The sequence below is a fragment of the Vulpes lagopus genome, chromosome 19, assembly GCF_018345385.1.
Source record: "Vulpes lagopus strain Blue_001 chromosome 19, ASM1834538v1, whole genome shotgun sequence".
In the NCBI taxonomy this organism is placed as follows: domain Eukaryota; kingdom Metazoa; phylum Chordata; class Mammalia; order Carnivora; family Canidae; genus Vulpes; species Vulpes lagopus.
The window spans coordinates 49,139,394-49,159,063 of NC_054842.1; the positions used below are offsets into that span (position 1 = coordinate 49,139,394).

Consider the following 19,670-nt stretch of genomic DNA (forward strand, 5'->3'; position numbering starts at 1 on the left):
TTAACGTCTTAAAATAACTACTACTAAATAACAAATAGTTCTTAGACTGGGAATAAATTCTCCACTCAGTAATACACTATTTTGTAAACAAAAGAAACAACACAAATAGCACCTTCAATCAAGATTTCCGTCCGGATCGGCTATACAGAAGAAAGAAACTGGGGGTGACAGGGACTGCTTTAATCGCTCTCAGGAGTTCCTAATTTAAACAATTCTTCAGGAACATTTTCCTCATTCTTCTGGAGGTTAAATACTGGTTTGGGAACATAGAACCAATTAACTAATAATCCCCCCCCCCATTTTTTTTTTTTTTAAGTTTCTTTAAAGGCTATCTTCTAAGAACAGTCTGGCCCACTGTGAATTTAAACTGGAGAGTAAAGGGAAGAAAACACACAAACAGACACATACTTACAGAGCAAGCAGGACCCAATGATCACCTTGAGTTTAGGGACAAAGCCACAATATCGTGATATGACTTGATTCAAGAATTCAGCGAGAGATCACTTTTGGGAGACTAGCTAAGAGAATGGACTTAGGACACACAGTACATTCAAAACCTTTAGAAGGCAAGGATAGGTTGACATACATTCCCAGAAGTGGGAGCAGTACCTGAACCAGTGCTGTTACATAAGATCATCATAGCATCATCAATATATCCCAGTCATTGTTTGACACTCTTCCTTTGGTTTCTTTGCATTGTTGGAAGGCACAAGAAAATCTGTATTTTTAAGGAGGCAGCAGGATGTTCTCTTCCTACATTTCTTTTTTGCAGTACGTTCAGGACTATTTTTATACCTTTTGTCAGACATGTGAGTCAAAACGTTAGATCACAAAAGAAATGGTAGAAACAGGTCTCAGCAAACACTCAATGATGGAGCTGATGTTCAGTTAATATGCTTTCTGCCAAGTTAAAACAAAACACACTACCCAAAAGTGGCCAACTCAATAAAGGAGGGTTTATTGTATCAAAACAAGTCCATGTGCAAAGCAGGTTTGGAACTGCGTAATTCAGCAGCTCACTAGCATTATCAAGGACCCTGGTGATTTACATCTTTCCACTGAGCCAACATCATTATCCTCTGTAATCCTAAAGTGGCTACAGCAGTGCCAGATTCAGAGAAGACAATGTCCAAAGGAGAAAAACTTGCTCCTCTGAATCTACTAGTGAAGAAAATCTTTCTCAGATGTCCTCTTGCAGAGCTCTTGTCAGTTGCAATCGACAACACACGTTCACATCCTGGTGCCTCAACAGTTACTTGTAAGGAGAGAAGACCATGCACGACTGGCTTAGAACAATCTGATTCACCCTTGGGGTAGAGTCCAATATCCCTGGGCACCAGGCTACACAGAGGAGGAACACTTGAATAATCAAGCAAATGAGGAGAGACAAATGGCTACTGGATAGCAACCAACAAACAATTTGTCAGTCTGATAAGCCTGAAAACACTAGCCTATTGCTCACTAGCCCCAAAATCACACTAACTTCCATTGTCTGTAGAGTAAAACAGAGCATGGAAATGAATATAATGGACTATTATAAAAAAATAAAAATTCAGCGACAAATAAAAACTATGATTTAGTGAGTACACTTTGTGTGCCAGACACTAGTCTACACATTTTACATCTATCAACATATTTAATCCTCACAATTGTTACCTATATTTTACAGATAAAGAAATCAGAAGCTGGGTAACTTGCCCATGGGAGCTGTTAAGTCATAGCTGAAATCTGAACTTAGGTGGTCAAGTCTGGACTCATTTTTTTCAACTGCTACATTATGCTGCACAGGGAAATGCAAAAGGGGTACAAATATATTCTAAAAAGATTTTAAAAAATCAAATAAGCCAAAGGATAGAGATGTAGAAACCAAGCCAAAAAGTTAGCTGACATTTATACACTGTACATTTTATTAAATACTGGGCTTTATTACAACAAATTAATTTACTTCTGATAGAAGTTTCATTTAAAAATGTGGCTGTGTTCAAATTTTTAACTTGACACTGCCTTTTGCCTAACCATTCTCTTTTTACTGGTTTCTATACTCAGTCACTGTGGGCAGAAAGATTAACTTCTCAGAACAAAGGCATTTCTCCAGTGGTACAACACTCAATGGATGTAAGAGCAGTCCTCCCAAACTGTGGACATGGCCACAACAGAATATATGATCAGAGAACATATTGCTTTTTATGGTATATTTATGATAGCTACAGATAACATTGTTAAATCATGCACATTACGTCTTTACTACTTACTGAAGGTTTCTACCTTACATATGGAAATTATTCATGTCCCATGGTTTGGCATCTAGCCCCAAATTAAACTATGATAGAAAATGGCTGTCAAATTGTCAGACCACCACAGAAAAGTTGTCAGCTGTAATATCCATCCTGGATTCGTGGCGGTAAGTTCCTGGGACTTGCTTTTTCCTGTGTTTTGATCAAGTCTATAATAGCTGACAGTACTGCGCAGTCTCTGGATTTAGTGTCCTTCCAATCTACAGGATGCGGACTTTCGATCTTCTCTTGCAGAAGGGTATCTAGCTCCTTTCTTAATTCCTAAGGTTGGGAAAAACCACATATGTTCAACAAAGACAGATATACTATTAAGCATCATAATAAATAAAAGTGACTTTAGCTGTTACAAAGAAATTTCATAAGCTATTATACACTGAAATATCTAGTGAGCAACTAACTAAAGTGTGGTTAAGAGAGTAGCCAACTCAAGGGTAGTAAAGTTAAAAAATTCAAACTTTAATCACACTGAGCCATTTAGAATGGGTGGTCTATAAATCCCTCAAAAAAAAATTTGAAAAAACTACACACAAATTTCTCAATACTTTTTGCTCCGCTGAAATAGAGCAAGAAATGTTCCATATAACATACATAACACTTGGCACAAAACCACAAGACTATATGCTAACTTGCATGTAGATTCAAAGACAATCATGTAAAGTCAGTCACCTTAACAAGATGGGCAATTCTTGCTGGAGACTGAAAGACAATCCATTCATCTACAGCAATAGTTTCCTGATCGTTATCCTTCTGGATGGAAATATCACCTCCAAAGAACAAGAGACAGTATGGAGAAACCTCTGTGCAGTCATACAAGTATATCTGTAATGAGAATTAAAGCAAATTAATACATTCACAAATCTGAAAGGATTATTGCCACATTAATTCACTAGCACCAGTGTTCATCTATCATTAGTGCTTTCCTTCTAAATTAGGTATTATCCTCCTACTATTGCAACTACGGAGACTGATTTTAAAGATAGACCATTTCATGTTTTTTTAAGATTTTTATTTATTTATGTGTGTGTGTGTATGAGAGAGAGAGAGAGAGAGCACACACAAGCAGGGGAAAGGGGTAGAGGGAGAAGCAGATTCCCCATTGAGCAAGGAGCCAGATATGGGGCTCAAGCCCAGGACCCTGTGATCCTGAGTGAAGGAAGACCTTAACCAAGACTTAGTCACCCAGGTGCCTCCAAAAATATGCCATTTTATTTATTATTTTTTTTTAAATATACCATTTTAAACTAGCCTGTATTCATTAATTCAGAGAACAAAGGAGTTTTATATTTTTGTTTCAAACAGCATTGTTCTTCAAACAAAATATTTTGATTGACAAAGCAAAAACACTAATGTATCTGCAAATTACTTTTATCTATACATAAACAGAATCTTAGTGTTCTCACCAGTACTAGTAAGGTACATTGACATATCCACAAAATTCTCCATATGGTGTAAACTCCTGTATACCCTAAATGCCAGTATTTCTTGAAAGCAGGCTCTGAAGGAAAACCAGGCAAATCAAATAACTGTCCCAATTAATTAAAATACAAAGATCCATCATCATGGACCAGCTGCACATTAAAAGTATAGATTTACTTCAAGAAGTTATAATTCATATCAGAAAAAAATACTTCAGGACAAATTTTAATTGTGAAAAGTATGTAACAGCAAAAATACATCAATACTGATGTTTAGATTCTGGATTACTTAAAATATTCACTTACACTACTTGTTCTCATCTTCAGATGATAGATAAGCCAGTTGTAGTGAAATTCTGTTTGCTCCACATTAACAGATTTAGGATGAATAGCAACTAGTCCATCAGTTTTTGTGTAAACCTTGACCCTTAAAAAAAAGGCAAAATGTAGTTTGTCAAAAAAAAAAATTCCAGGAGATTCCAAACCAATCCTAGAATCTAAAAAAACCTCCCCAGTTGAAGTCAGTTAATTTTTGTGAAATAAATGTACAAATCTGTATTTGAGAACAAAAAAATTTACTTCAGTTTGTAGGAGTCTTTAATTAATATAATTCAGCAGAGATGTTTGATTGTTTAAATAGTCCATGGTAATTACCTGTACTAAGTGACAGCATAAAGGCTGGTAATCTGTTAACCCTTTCTACATTTCTAAGAGCATCTTTTCCATAGTTCTAGGAATTCATAAATGCTTCTAACCAAAATCATGAATCAGGGTCATGAGTCATTATGCAGAATAAAATCATAAATTATTTTTCCTCGCCACAGTCTATTTAACCAATGCCACCCTAGAATCCTACATCACTTAGAGCGGCATCACTTGGAGGGTTTGGCAAACACTTTCCGTATCGGACCACAGAGAAAATACTTTGTGGGCGGGCTGTCACCGAGATCTGTCACAGCTACCCAACTCTGCTGGCGTAGCAGAAAAGGACACACAGACATGTAAATGAATAGGTGTGGCTGTGTTCCAATAAAAATTTGCACAAACAATATTTTGGCCAAGCACAGTAAAATTTGCTGAATCCTGGTCTAGACCAAAATAAAGCAACAAATACAAACAAAACTACATTTTTCCCATAAATCCTTCCTAGAAGTCAGAGAGACATATAATACATATTTCAAAGTCTCCCTGTTATACTACCTGTAAAGTCAGGGAATAGATACAAAAAGAAATGTGACAAGGACTGGTATCAGAGAAGTATCTGGATCACTTAGAATGAGGATAATCCAGCCACCATGATTAAAATTCAGGTAACCCACAATTTCATATGTTTAATAGGGTTTCTCGACCTCTGCACTTTTGACATATTAAACTGAGTAATCTTTGTTGTGGGTGCTGTCCTCATTACTGAAGGTTTGATAGCATCTCTGGCCTCTTATCTACTAGACGCTAACAGTACTGCCCCAGCTGTAACCACCACAGGATCTCCAGACAGAGCCAAATAAAATGTCCCTTGGCAGGTAAAGTCACCCCAGTTGAGAAACACCGCCCTAAAACATTGTCTGCACTTAGCTTATCTGAGATCTTGTACTTTTTCATGTTTATAATCATAGGGTATCCAAACTTTTTCATTTAATGAAAAATGAAATTACTTTGCTGAAATTATTTTGAAATTATTTTGTAAAACTATTCTGTTACTACTATACAGTAACTTTCATAAGCCTATGAGCTTAAATGCCATATGATATTATCAAATAATCTCCCCACTGCTACTGGACATCCATGTTCTTTATAGTACAGCTTTTAAAAAAACATTTGGAATTACTTCCTTAGGACAGAGTGCTCAAATTAACATACTCACTTATGACTCCATTGAGCCACAATTTAATGACTTGACAACTGATTCTATCTAGTGTGCCTCTAAAAGGGTGGTACCAATTCACATACTACTAGTCATTTGTGACTTCTAGTTTCTCTGTTCCCTCACCAGAATGAACTCATTTGTTAGGCAAAAACATGCCTTATACTCTCCAATTACTACTAAGGCTGATTATCTATATATACAGTAAAAGTTACAGCTTATTTCTCAAAATAGTGAAATCACCACAATTTTCATCAAAGGGTAAATTACAAAATTATGTCTTAGAAGACAAGAAATCCTTTAAAAAAAAAAAAAAAAAACTTCTCTAAGTAATATCCATCCACCTCTGATTTTTTTGATAGTTGGCTTACTTTCCTAATATTTACCTTAGTATTATATTTTACTAACATTTTGTGTGAATAATAGCTGATGCCAGGTATGCGCTATGAGGGGAAGTGATGCCTATATTAAAGAGTCGGCCTTCTCTTAAGTGATCAAAAGTAAAGAACAAAGAATAGGGTCCAAATATAAATAAGAACAGTTTACAATGTAAGTTCTGTTGCATTAAGAGTATTTCAAAAGCTTAAGGAGAGGAATTAAGTAACTCATAATAATCTTCAATGCTTACATTTTTCTTTTTTTACCCAAGTTTAGTCGGATTTTAGCAACTTTGGGATATAAACCAGCACAGATGACCGCTTTAATTATCTTCTCATTATCTATTAGGGGGTAGGAAGATTAAAAAAAAAAAAAAAAAGTAAAGTACAGATGCAACAATGGCAAATGGCAACAAGCTTTTTACACTGAATTTTCTGCTTTACCTGAATTTATATTAGATTTTGGATCTTTAGGATTTCTACTGCTTACAAATCCAGCTCCAAGAAGATGCTCAGCAAACTGTCCTTTCATGTTGTGCAGCATCTAGGGATCAATGGTAACAGACGGAACTAGAAGATCTTTCACACAGATTTATAGAGGCATATACTCATCAATAGCTAGTTCTCCTTGCTTTATAAACAATTGTAAAAATGTGTTTTTAGAGCAGAGGTTGCAAAAACCTGTTTTTGTCAATAAAGTATTATTGGACAAAGTCACATTTACCTATTACATATGCTTATTTTACACTATAAAGGCAGAAGTGAGTGGCTGTAATAGAGACTATATGGGCTATAAGCCTAAGATATTTACTGTCTGATTTCCTTTCAGAAAAGATCTACCTGCTATAGGGAATAACCACTGGTGTTTAACTATTTTTGCCAATTTTTGCAAAAAAAGAGCCACTAATTTTAAAAGTTGTTCTCCAATATTTTGAAACAAAAAATACAGAAAAGCATAAATAAAATAACATCTGTATTTCTACTGCTGAGAATGAACTACTGTTACACACTGGCACAAAGGCTTAAGGTCTGTTTGTTTTGAAGGAGAATTGTAATTTGAGTACAAATGATGCATTGCTCATAAAGCACATAAGCAATGCAGAAATGTACATATGAAATTTCCCTGAACTCAGTACTGTCAGAAGTAACCATTAACTAAGTAAATACTGTAGACACTTACACATATTTACTGACAGAAGAACTGAACAGAAATGCTACGGTAACAACGGGATAACAGTATAAAAGCTGTTTTAATAAAAGTATGAAAATTAATTTAGTTCAATTTGGGGGGGTGCCAGGTAATTTTAGTTCAATTTAAAGTTTGTTTTTTTCTTACGGGTGCCTGGGTGGCTCAGTCAGTTAAGCCCCTCCCTTCAGCTCAGGTCATGATCCCAGCGTCCTGGGATTGGGCTCCATGCTCAGTGGGGAGTCTGCTTCTCCTTCTCCCTCTGGCTCCTCCTGCGTGTGTGCTCTCTCACTCTCTCTCAAATAATTTTTAAAAAATACTCATTTTATCTTTTTTAAAGATTTTATTCATTTATCTGGGTCAGAGAGAAAGAGTGCGAGCACGAGCACAAATGAGTAGGAGAGGGAGAAGCAGGTTCCCCGCTGAGCAGTGAGCCCAATGTAGCAGACTCCTGGACCACAACTTGAGCCTACAACTTGAGCCTAAGGCTGACACTTAATCCACTAAGCCACCCAGGCACCCAATTTTAGTTCAATTAAAAAAAAAAAAGAAAAAAAAGGAAAACTAAATAGGGATAGAAATTAAATTGATGAATCCTAAATTTTCATAATTATAGTATAATAAAGGATCCCTGTAAACTTAAGAAATGATGAAACATAGTCGGTCTTATTTAAGTGTATGCCCCTTTTAAGAACTGTGTGACTTTAGCTTCCTCAACTAATTTCCTATCACTGACTCTCTAGACCACCTCATTTTTTTATTATATTGTTCAAGATAATCTTTATATTCTATTCTGGATCTATAATCCCCAATACTGTTTTGTATTCATTTTGTGTTTAAACAATATTAACACACTTCGCTCAGATTTAGCATGCACTCTCCATTCCTGAAATTCTTTTGATTTACCTCTCAATAGGCAGCATTTCACTGCTGGTGAGTTTTTCAACATCAGTTCATGGGTCTAGAATTTCAAGTGCTTGACCTGACCTGACCTCTGTCTTTATAGTTGAATTAATATGCTGACTGGATGTAATATTCTCAACACTTAAATTAGGCCACCTTTTCATACCTGTAGTTCATTTTATCTTTTCTATTTCAGGGAAATGTTCTTGCACGTATCTCTATGTACACATTTGTAAATACACCCGAATTTTCTTTGGAGAAACATCTATTATCTTCATGATGGATCAGTCCAATCTTCCTGTCTACAATTTTTTCTTTTGCAGCTGAACCTACAAATTGTGATTATCTAAAGCCTTTCTTCTATGCCAATATTTTAAAGGGACTTCCACTTTGCACCTTGTGATTCTCTTGGTCATTGTGTCTTCTTAGGTCTACCTGCAGTCTTTATATCCATTCTATTGGTTTTTTTTCTTTGTTTTACTGAATTCGGAATCTTCTTAAACTGGTTCCTACTATGAGAGAGTTGAAAGGTATTTTCTGTTACGATATGTCCTATTTCATTCTTTTCCCCCTCTGATTGTAGTAACTTTCAGAATTTTCTAACTCTTCAGTCTGTTCATCTTTGAGCAGTTTTGATCAGATTTGCTAGTTTCTTGATTATTTTACCTCCTTGGGAATTTGTTCAATGTCCAGTACCAGGGTTCATGCCACACAGCTGGAACGTACACGTAATAGGGGAAGGTGAGGAATTCCTATTCTTACACTTCTCCAATTCAGTATAGCCTTAAGTCTGATAGCTATCTGTCCTATTGATTATCTTCTGTTTCACAAATGCGTCCTGTCCAGTGTTTTCTTATGACACAAAACCTACCCCAAAATTAACATACAGACATTATCCAGTATTTTAAAATAGATCCTCGGAGGTTTTTGTTTTGTTTAAGATTTTTATTTAGTAATGAGACACACAAAGAGAGAGAGGCAGAGACATTCGCAGAGGGAGAAGCAGGCTCCCCACGGAGAGTCTATGAAGGACTCAACCCCAGGACCCCAGCATCATGCCCTGAGCTGAATGCAGACACTCAACCACTGAGCTACTACCCAAGTGTCCCTAGATTCTCGAATTAATGAAAATTTTCAGGCTAAATCATCAAAACAGCAACTAGGGAGTCGGGGAAAAATGGGGAGTCAAGCTTTACTACATTTTCCTGCTATACTCTGGAATCTTCGTTCTTTCCTTAGCTAATAGTAGCTTTATGTTTATTATAGTGTAAACCTTGTTTTGTTGCAGTTAATTTAATAGATTGCCTCTATTATTTTGTATAATCATTCAACTTCATATGACAAACTAACACAATCAACATTTTGCTACAAATCTAATAACTAAACAAAATGGATACATACATACTCTAACATATTTGGGAATCATTTCAAAACATCACCGTTACCTGCAATGTATTTGAAGACAAAAAATATTCCCAGCAATAGTCTTTTTCGTATCTGAAACCACGTCGCCTAGCTTCTTCCCAGCCCTATGGGGCAAAGAAATAAAGAGAACTATTCTGATATTTCATTTTCTTTGTAAAAGAAATTCAAAGAATTTTGAAATTTATAAACAAAAAAACAAAACTCAAGTTTTCTACAATTCTAATTAAGTGATAGCTATTTATTTTGAATTCCAGACCTTTTTTCATATAAACAAGTACAAGTTATATAGTAATATATTGGGTATTTTATACAAGATATAAACATACAGAGTATATATATACAATCAAAAAGAATACTGTTGGACAAATTCCAATGCTATTGTATATTTTTAACTTCATAAATAGAATATAAACTTTCCCATAATATGTAGTACAAAACTGGATCAAGAACTATAGTAAAAAGATGCTATCTCTAAAAACCAAATTACATTTAAATTTTGCAAAGATGGGTGATAAATGTTTTTCTAAAGCAAGCATGACTTTTGGGAGAAGAAACGATCTCTCTAAATAATGTACAGGATTATAATACTCTATCAAAATGTTAAATCTAAAAGCAGTTATAGTTTACTAATGAACAGAATGAGATTATCTTTCATGAAAGTCAAAGATACAAATGAATACTATCAAATAACATCGAATAGGTTTCTGAGACAAACTCTCCACTTGTTCTATTGTTATCAAAACAGACTTTCTTCCCAAAAGGATAAATATAACAAATTACCAGAAAATTGAAAAAACCTGTACAATTTTTTGAGTGTTCACCTAATTTTAAATACTCAGTAATTTAATCCTAATATCTATAATAATAGATACCTATAATAATATAGATTTTAAAAAGTGAGTATGTTCCTCTTCTACTATCAGCTTTTCACTTGAATGAATAGTCACAATCTAAGATAAGTCATTGTTTACTTTTTACCTCAAATGCATTTACAACTGTCAGGTGGTCACTTTTAGTGTCTTTTGCTAGTTCTTTTCTTCTTGCATCAGCAATCTTTTCTTTGCCCTTCAGAAAGGAGGGGAAAAAAAATTCATGAAGGCAATTTAAAAAGCTCTGATGGTAAACACAGAAAGGCATCCTAATAAAAAAGCTAATGAAAAATGGACCTAAACAACAACGATTCTGTGTATATAAAAATGTCCAGCCTTTTATTTGTATCTTTCTTACCAACGGAATAACAAAGGGATCTTTGAAGCTGAGACTAGCAGCAATGGTGAGTACTGGGTCTAAACAACAGAATAGAGCTCCAAAAAGAATCATTTTTCCAATGTGTGGCTCAACTGGTAATCGTGCTAAGTGGACTCCAAGGGGTGTTAATTCTTCTTGTTTATCCAAGGCATTCTGTAAAGCAAGGATTTATGTTTAAAATAGACATTATAAAGCATCATATTCAAAACTATTTTAGCTTGCTTTAAAATAAAGAAATAGCAGGAGAGTCCTCACTCTCTTAGGCCCAAATGCCCTAATATCATTCAATATTGTTTTCTTCATCAAAACTTAAGTTCTGAGGTCAGCAAAGGTTAGAAACTTAGATTAAAACAAAACAAAACAAAAAAACCCCACTTTACTCTAAATGTCAGAAGAGAAATACCACATTAGCAAACCTTCAATCAAATAAAGATTATCACTCACCAGATTTGTGGGGGAAAAAATGACAAAAAAGAACTATTATATATTTGGAATATATAATACAGAGCCTTGATTCTAGTAATTTAAGAGACATCAGACAGGAAGGGAAGAAATAATGGGCATATCTAGAACACGGAAAAATGGGTGTGGACTACTGCTCTGATGACCTAGGGAATTTGGTCCAATCATCCCACTGAGAATAGCTAGAAAAGCTGCTTGAAGACACTGAGGAGTTAAAAAAAGAAGTACAAGAATTATAAATATAGAATTTAGGGAATAGAAGTCCAGGTTGGTGAGCCCAGCATCAGGGCTTCTTTTCCTGGCAAAAGCAATATAAATCCTCTTTGGAGAAAGTTATCACCATCCCAGGCTTCAAATTTGTATCTACAAAGAACTATGTAAATACGATATCCAGTATATAATTAAAATACGTCTACAAGAAGGTATCAACAAAAAATTTTAAAAAATAAGAACTATAACACACATGTATCCCATTAGACTTCTACTACACGTTTATGGCAGAAATAACCTTAATCTTACAAAAACTTTCAGAAAATAGAAAAACAAAAAATATATAATGCTCCCAACTTGTTTTTTTGTCCCTGGCATAATCTTAGTCATCAAATGTGACAGGGACATCTGGAGAAAGGAACACTATTGAAAAATCTTACACATGAGAAACTAAAGGAAAATAATAGCAAAGTGAATCCCAGCAAGTCAGATTTGTTTCAGGAACGAAAGTTGGTTTAATATTTTAAAAATCAATGTAACCCAATACATTTGTCATGACAAATTAAGCAAGAAAAAAAGAATCGTATCATAATCTTATCAGAAGCAGAAAAGGGATTTGACAAAATCAATTATCCATGCATGATAAAAATCTTATAGTAAACAATAGAAGCTTCCTTAATTTGATAGTTTTCACAAAAAAAATCTTTAACAAACATGCGCAACAAATTGTTGACAGCTTTCCTGTTAAGAACAGAGACATAAGAATGCACACTGTCATACCACTTCAGCTTGGCATTGTACAGGGGGGGCCCAGATATTGGGAAGGGATGCATAAAACTGTATTACAGGGGTGCCTGGGTGGCTCAGCTGGTTAAGTGACCGACTGTTGATCTCACCTCAGGTCTTGAGCTCAGGGTAAATTTGAGCCTCGCACCCGCTTAAAAACACAGAAACTGCATTTATAAATATAACTGTGCATGCAGAAAAAAAAATCTACATATAATCACCAGAATAAGTGGGTTTTAGTGACTGATTACAAGATCAACATTCAAAAACCGATTTCAGAGGTGTGGCTCTTTCAGTGGGTGGCTCAGTCGGTTTTAAGTGCTTGACTCTTGATTTTGGCTCAGATCATGATCTCAGGATCCTGAGATCAAGCCCCTTGCTGGGCTATGCGCTTAGCGGAGAGTCTGCTTGAGATTCTCTCTCCCTCTTTTCTGCCTCTCCCACACACTTTCAAATAAATAAATCCTTAAAAACAAAACAAAAACCGATTTCATTTCTGTATGTCAGAGTCATAAGAAAACGAAAAATCTGCTACGTAGAATCCAAAAATACCAATGAAAAGTAAATCTTTAAAAACTCTCCTAAAACCCCTACAAAGAGAACACCAAAATACCAAGAAATGTTAAATACCTAAAAAAAAATGGGATAAATCATGTTCTTGTCTGGTAAGACTCCATACTGTTCATTAAGGCAGCATGGCACTGGTTCCACAAAGACATACAAAAGCATTATAGTAGAACAGAGTCTACAAATCCAGACACTAGATGTAGGACAAAAGCTGCAGAACAAAGAGGAAAGGATGAACTTTTCCATAAATAGGGCTTAAATTTTGCATCCTACCTTACTAAACACACACAGAAAATCAACTGATGGATTAAATATCTAAATGTGAAAGACTAAACACTAAAGTTAAATAAGTATTATCTTCATGACTCTGAGGTAAGGACTTACTAAAGAACAAAAATTACTAACGTAAAAAAAGACACAAACATGTGACTACATTAAAGTTGGAAATTTATTTATCAAAGCACAAACATACAGACACAGCTGACAAAGGCTCAGATCAAGAATACACAAGAAGGATAAAAAGAACTCCTTAAAACCTAACAGAAAAACAGGTATTGGCAGTTTATAAAAGAGGCTATACAAATGAGCAATAAACCTACGAAAAGTGGTTGGCAAATTAAGTCATGATAATGCAAATTAAAACTACCATAAATTAAAACTACTGCAAACCTACCAGCAACCTCAGAACAAAAGATTCCTAAGGGCTGGTGCAGCAACGAGAATTCTCACCTACCACTGGCACTGGAAGAATATAAAGTGGTTCGACAACTTTGGAAAACTGTTAGTTATTTACCAAAGTTGATATATATATGTCTATAAATACATACCTTAATAGCCAGTAGATTCACTCCTAAGTATATATCCATGAAAATACATATAAGTATGTGCATCAAGAAAGTGAATATTGAAGATTACTCATCTCAACATTATAGGTAATAGCCTCAAACTGGAAATAAGAAAATGCCTTTGAGTAGTTGTGTAATAAAATATGGTAAAGAAATAAAATAAATTTCAGCTAAAAGCAATAATGTGGATGAAATCCACAATATTAAGTCAAAGAATCCAGAACTCCATCGTCCCCTTCAAAAACATCCCCCATATCCTGTGTGAGTTCATGTAAAGTTCATGAAATAGACAAAATTAAATTGAACTCTTTATATATAGAAATGTACACTTATATGGTAAAACAATCAAGAAAAACTCACAAGAGATTACCATTAAGGTCAAGATAGAGGTTATCTTTGGGACTGAGGGACAGGGGAGTGCTTGGGAAAGGGTAGGAGGGGGACCTTTTAGGGATACTGGGAATGTTCTTCTTTAAAATGCAGGCTTCACCAGCAGAAGAAAGGAAATAAAGACTGAAACAGAAATAAATGACATAGAAAGTAACAACAACAACAGAACAGCTCAATGAAACTGGGAGCTGGTTCTTTGAAAAAATTAATGAAACTGATTAAATCTCTAGCTAGGCTTATCAAAAAGAAAAAAGACCCAAATAAATAAAATCACAAATAAATTACAGAGAAGAAATGACAACTATTGTTACAGAAATACAAACTATTATAAGATAATTTAATGAAAACTATACGTCAACAGATTGTACAACCTGGAAAAAAAAACTGATAAATTCCTAGAAATATATAAACTACAAAACTGAAACAAATAGAAAACTTGAATAGACGGATAATTAGCAAAGAAACGGAATCAGTAATCAGAAATCTCCCAACAAACCAATTCTACCAAACATTTAAATAAGAGTTAATGCCTATACTTCTCAAACATTTCAGAAAATACAAAAGAAAGGAAAACTACCAAATTCATTCTATGAGGCCAACATTAATTACACTGATACCAAAACCAAAGACATCACAAAAAAGAGAACTACAGGATAATATCCGTGATGAACATGGATGCAAAGGTTCTCAATAAAATACTATCAAACCAAATTCAACAATATTTTAAAAGAATCATTTACCATGATCAAGTGAGATTTACTCCTGTGTTGCAAGGGTGGTTCAATATTCAGAAACCAAGGACCATGATATACCATATTAATAAAAGAAAGGACATTAAAACCGTATCATTTCAACAGATGTAGAAAAAGCATTTGACAAAATATAACATTCATTCATCATTAAAAACCCACAACAAAGTGGGTTTAGAGAGAAGATATCTCAATATAATAAAGGCCATATACACAAAACTCACAGCTAATATTCTTAAAGGGGAAAAGAGAACTTTTCCTCTCCCTTCAGGAACAAAACAGAGATGTCCACTCTCACCACTGTTATTCAACATAGTACCAAAAGTCCTAGCCTCAGCAATCCGACAGCAAAAAGAAATAAAAGGCATCCAAATCAGCAAGGAAGAAGTCAAACATTTCACTATTTGCAAATGACATGATACTCTATATAGAAAACCCAAAAGATACCTCTAAAAAACTGCTAGAACTGATAAATGAATTCATTAAGGCTGCAGGATACAAAAATCAACATACAGAAATCTGTCACATTTCTATACACCAATAATAAAGCAGCAAAAACAGAAATTAAGGAATCAAAGCCATTGATGACTGCACCAAAAATGGTAAGATACCTAAAGAATAAACCTAACTAAAGAGGTGAAAGACCTGTACTCTGAAAACTAATAAAACAGTGAGGAAAGAAATTGAAGATGATACAAAGAAATGGGAAAATATTCCATTCTTATGGATTAGAAGAACAAACATTAAAATGTTTACACGTCCCTCTTCGCCGATGACATGATACTCTACATAGAAAACCCAAAAGCCTCCACCCCAAGATTGCTAGAACTCATACAGCAATTTTGTAGCGTGGCAGGATACAAAATCAATGCCCAGAAATCAATGGCATTTCTATACACTAACAATGAGACTGAAGAAAGAGAAATTAAGGAGTCAATCCCATTTACAATTGCACCCAAAAGCATAAGATACCTAGGAATAAACCTAACCAAAGAGGTAAAGGATCTATACCCTAAAAACTATAGAACACTTCTGAAAGAAATTGAGGAAGACACAAAGAGATGGAAAAATATTCCATGCTCATGGATTGGCAGAATTAATATTGAGAAAATGTCAATGCTACCCAGGGCAATTTACACGTTTAATGCAATCCCTATCAAAATACCATGGACTTTCTTCAGAGAGTTAGAACAAATTATTTTAAGATTTGTGTGGAATCAGAAAAGACCCCGAATAGCCAGGGGAATTTTAAAAAAGAAAACCATAGCTGGGGGCATCACAATGCCAGATTTCAGGGTGTACTACAAAGCTGTGGTCATCAAGACAGTGTGGTACTGGCACAAAAACAGACACGTAGATCAATGGAACAGAATAGAGAACCCAGAAGTGGACCCTGAAATGTATGGTCAACTAATATTCGATAAAGGAGGAAAGATTATCCACTGGAAGAAAGACAGTCTCTTCAATAAATGGTGCTGGGAAAATTGGACATCCACATGCAGAAGAATGAAACTGGACCACTCTCTTTCACCATACACAAAGATAAACTCAAAATGGATGAGAGATCTAAATGTGAGACAAGATTCCATCAAAATCCTAGAGGAGAACACAGGCAACACCCTTTTTGAACACGGCCACAGTAACTTCTTGCAAGATACATCCACGAAGGCAAAAGAAACAAAAGCAAAAATGAACTATTGGGACTTCATCAAGATAAGAAGCTTTTGCACAGCAAAGGATACAGTCAACAAAACTAAAAGACAACCTACAGAATGGGAGAAGATATTTGCAAATGACGTATCAGATAAAGGGCTAGTTTCCAAAATCTATAAAGAATTTATTAAACTCAACACCAAAGAAACAAACAATCCAGTCATGAAATGGGCAAAAGACATGAAGAGAAATCTCACAGAGGAAGACACAGACATGACCAACATGCCCATGAGAAAATGCTCCGCATCACTTGCCATCAGGGAAATACAAATCAAAACCACAATGAGATACCACCTCACACCAGTGAGAACCCTCCTGCACTGTTGGTGGGAATGTGAACTGGTGCAGCCACTCTGGAAAACTGTGTGGAGGTTCCTCAAAGAGTTAAAAATAGACCTGCCCTACGACCCAGCAATTGCACTGTTGGGGATTTACCCCAAAGATTCAGATGCAATGAAACGCCGGGACACCTGCACCCCGATGTTTCTATCAGCAATGGCCACAATAGCCAAACTGTGGAAGGAGCCTCGGTGTCCATCGAAAGATGATGGATAAAGAAGATGTGGTCTATGTATACAATGGAATATTCCTCAGCAATTAGAAACGACAAATACCCACCATTTGCTTCAACGTGGATGGAACTGGAGGGTATTATGCTGAGTGAAATAAGTCAATCGGAGAAGGACAAACAGTGTATGTTCTCATTCATTTGGGGAATATAAATAATAGTGAAAGGGAATATAAAGGAAGGGAAAAGAAATGTTGGGAAATATCAGGAAGGGAGACAGAACATAAAGACTCCTAACTTGGGGAAACGAACTAGGGGTGGTGGAAGGGGAGGAGGGCGGGTGTTGGAGGGGAATGGGTGACGGGCACTGAGGTGGACACTTGATGGGATGAGCACTGGGTGTTTTTCTGTATGTTGGTAAATTGAACACCAATAAAAATTAATTTAAAAAAAAATAAAATGTTTACACGACCCAAAGCAATCTACACATTTAATGCAATCCCTATAAAAATATCATGAGCATTTTTCACAGAGCTAAAACAATGCTAAATTTTGTATGATATTGGCACAAAAACAGATACATTGATCAATGGAACAGAACAGAAAATCCAGAAATTAACCCATAACTATATGGTCAGCTTATCTTTGACAAAGCAGGAAAAGAATATCCAATGGGAAAAAGTCTTCAACAAACTGCGTTGGGAAAATTGGACAGCAACATGTAGAAGAATGAAAATGGACTACTTTCTTACACCACACAAAAAACAAATTCAAAGCAGATTAAAGTCTAAATGTCAGACTGGAAATCATCAAAATCCTAGAGAACACAGTCATTAACCTCTTGGACACTGGCTGTAGCAACTTCTTACAAATAGGTCTCCCAAGGCAAGGGAAACAAGAGGAAAAATAAACTACTGGGTCTTCATCCAATAATTCCTTATCCTATACAGCAAAGGAAAGGAAACAATCACCAAAACTAAAAGGCAACCTTGAAAGTGGGAGAAGATAATTGGAAATGACAAATCTGAAAAAGGCTTAGTATCCAAAATATATAAATAACTTATAAAACTCAACACCCAAAAACCAAATAATTAAAAAATGGGCAGAACACACGAATACACATTTTCCAAAGACATACAGATGGCCAACAGACACATGAAAAGAAGCTCATCACCACTCATCATCAGGGAAATACAAATCAAAACTACAATGAAGTATTACCTCAGACCTGTCAGAATGGCTAAAATCAAGAACACAAGAAACAAAAGGTGCTGGTGAGGATGTGGAGAAAGGAGAACCTTTCTGTACCGTTGGTGGGAATGCAAACTGTACAGCCGCTCTGGAAGACAGTATGGTGGTTCCTCAAGAAGTTAAAAAGAGAACCACCCTAGGATCCAGCCACTGCACTAGTAGGTATTTACCCAGAGAATATACAAAAATACTAATTCAAATGGATACACGCACCATCTCTCACTGTTTATAGCACTATCTACAACAGCCAAACTACAAAAGCAGCCCAAGTGTCCACTGACTGATGAATGGATAAAGAAAATAGTGTGTATTTTATATCGGGGGGGGTACTACTCGGCCACAAGAAAGGATGAAATCTTGCCATTTGTAAGGACATGGATGAGCTAGAGAGTATTATGCTAAGTGAAACAAGTCAATCAGAGAAAGGCAAGTACCATATGATTTCACTCATATGTGGATCCTAAGAAACAGACCAAAGAGCATACAGAAAAAAAGAGAGGCAAACCAAGAAACAGACTCTTTAACTACAGAGAACTGATGGTTACCACAGGAGAGGTGGGGAGGTAAGATGAACAGGTAATGGGGATTAAGGAGTGCACTTGGGATAAGCACCAGATGTCATATGTTAGTGCTGAATTGCTATACTGTACACCTAAAACTCATATGACACCTGTATGTTAACTGTAATCAAATGAATAAATATATACATACATACTTACATACATACATACTTAAAAAACAAAACCAAACAAAACAGGCTTCAGACCCTACTGTTGACAAGGATTTATTTCCTGGCCTCTTCATGATTCTGTTGTCTGCAAATGGCTAAGACTGGCTCTAAAGTTCAGTTCGGAGAGAGGAAGTCACATCTACTTAAGCTTCAGAGCCCAGCTAGCCTCTGGTTGTCCATCTCTAACATAAATAGTAAGTTGGTTCTAATTGCCACCTAGCTCTATGCTACTAGATAAAAAAGCAGCAAAGCTCTATTAGATAAAAGCTTGGAGGGGAAGACAGACAAGTCAGTGGTAAAACTACACTACTCCCTAAAATACAAGTAACCTCACTAAATCTAATACAAATTCCGAGATAGATAATTTACAATACTTTTTTATTTAAATATATTATTACTCATATTAAAAGCTACTACAATGCTGATATGGCCCAAATTCTCAAAATTAACTGAATAGATGGCTTAAATAAAACTGAAGTATGTAAAGAACACCTTCAACAACCTCTAACAAAGAACTAATCAACAGAATTTGTGGCAATGACTAAAATGTTCTACTTCTGTGCAGTCCAATGTGGTACCACACCAGCCACATAGGCCTACTGAGCATCTGAAATGTACAACTGTGACTAGAGATACTGAATTTGTAATTTATTTCAAAATTTAAATTTAAATAGTTACATATGGTTAGCAGGTACCTTACCGGACAGCACAGCTCAAATCACTTTCTATTTTGAGCACTACCTCACAGCG

At 35.5% G+C, this 19,670-nt stretch overlaps 1 protein-coding gene across 1 annotated transcript in view; it reads right to left on the reverse strand.

The window, feature by feature from the left end:
• Window positions 1–320: 320 nt before the first annotated feature.
• The window catches only part of DHX36 (DEAH-box helicase 36), a 52,495-nt gene continuing 33,145 nt past the window's right edge, over window positions 321–19,670 (reverse strand). Inside the window, exons 18-25 of the mRNA XM_041734054.1 lie at window positions 10,689–10,862; window positions 10,440–10,526; window positions 9,482–9,565; window positions 6,392–6,491; window positions 6,199–6,289; window positions 4,016–4,136; window positions 2,961–3,113; window positions 321–2,555 (exon numbers count right to left, since the gene is read on the reverse strand). Coding sequence (XP_041589988.1) covers window positions 2,370–2,555; window positions 2,961–3,113; window positions 4,016–4,136; window positions 6,199–6,289; window positions 6,392–6,491; window positions 9,482–9,565; window positions 10,440–10,526; window positions 10,689–10,862 — 996 coding nt within the window. The 3' untranslated portion in view covers window positions 321–2,369. The remainder of the gene's footprint in view (window positions 2,556–2,960; window positions 3,114–4,015; window positions 4,137–6,198; window positions 6,290–6,391; window positions 6,492–9,481; window positions 9,566–10,439; window positions 10,527–10,688; window positions 10,863–19,670) is intronic.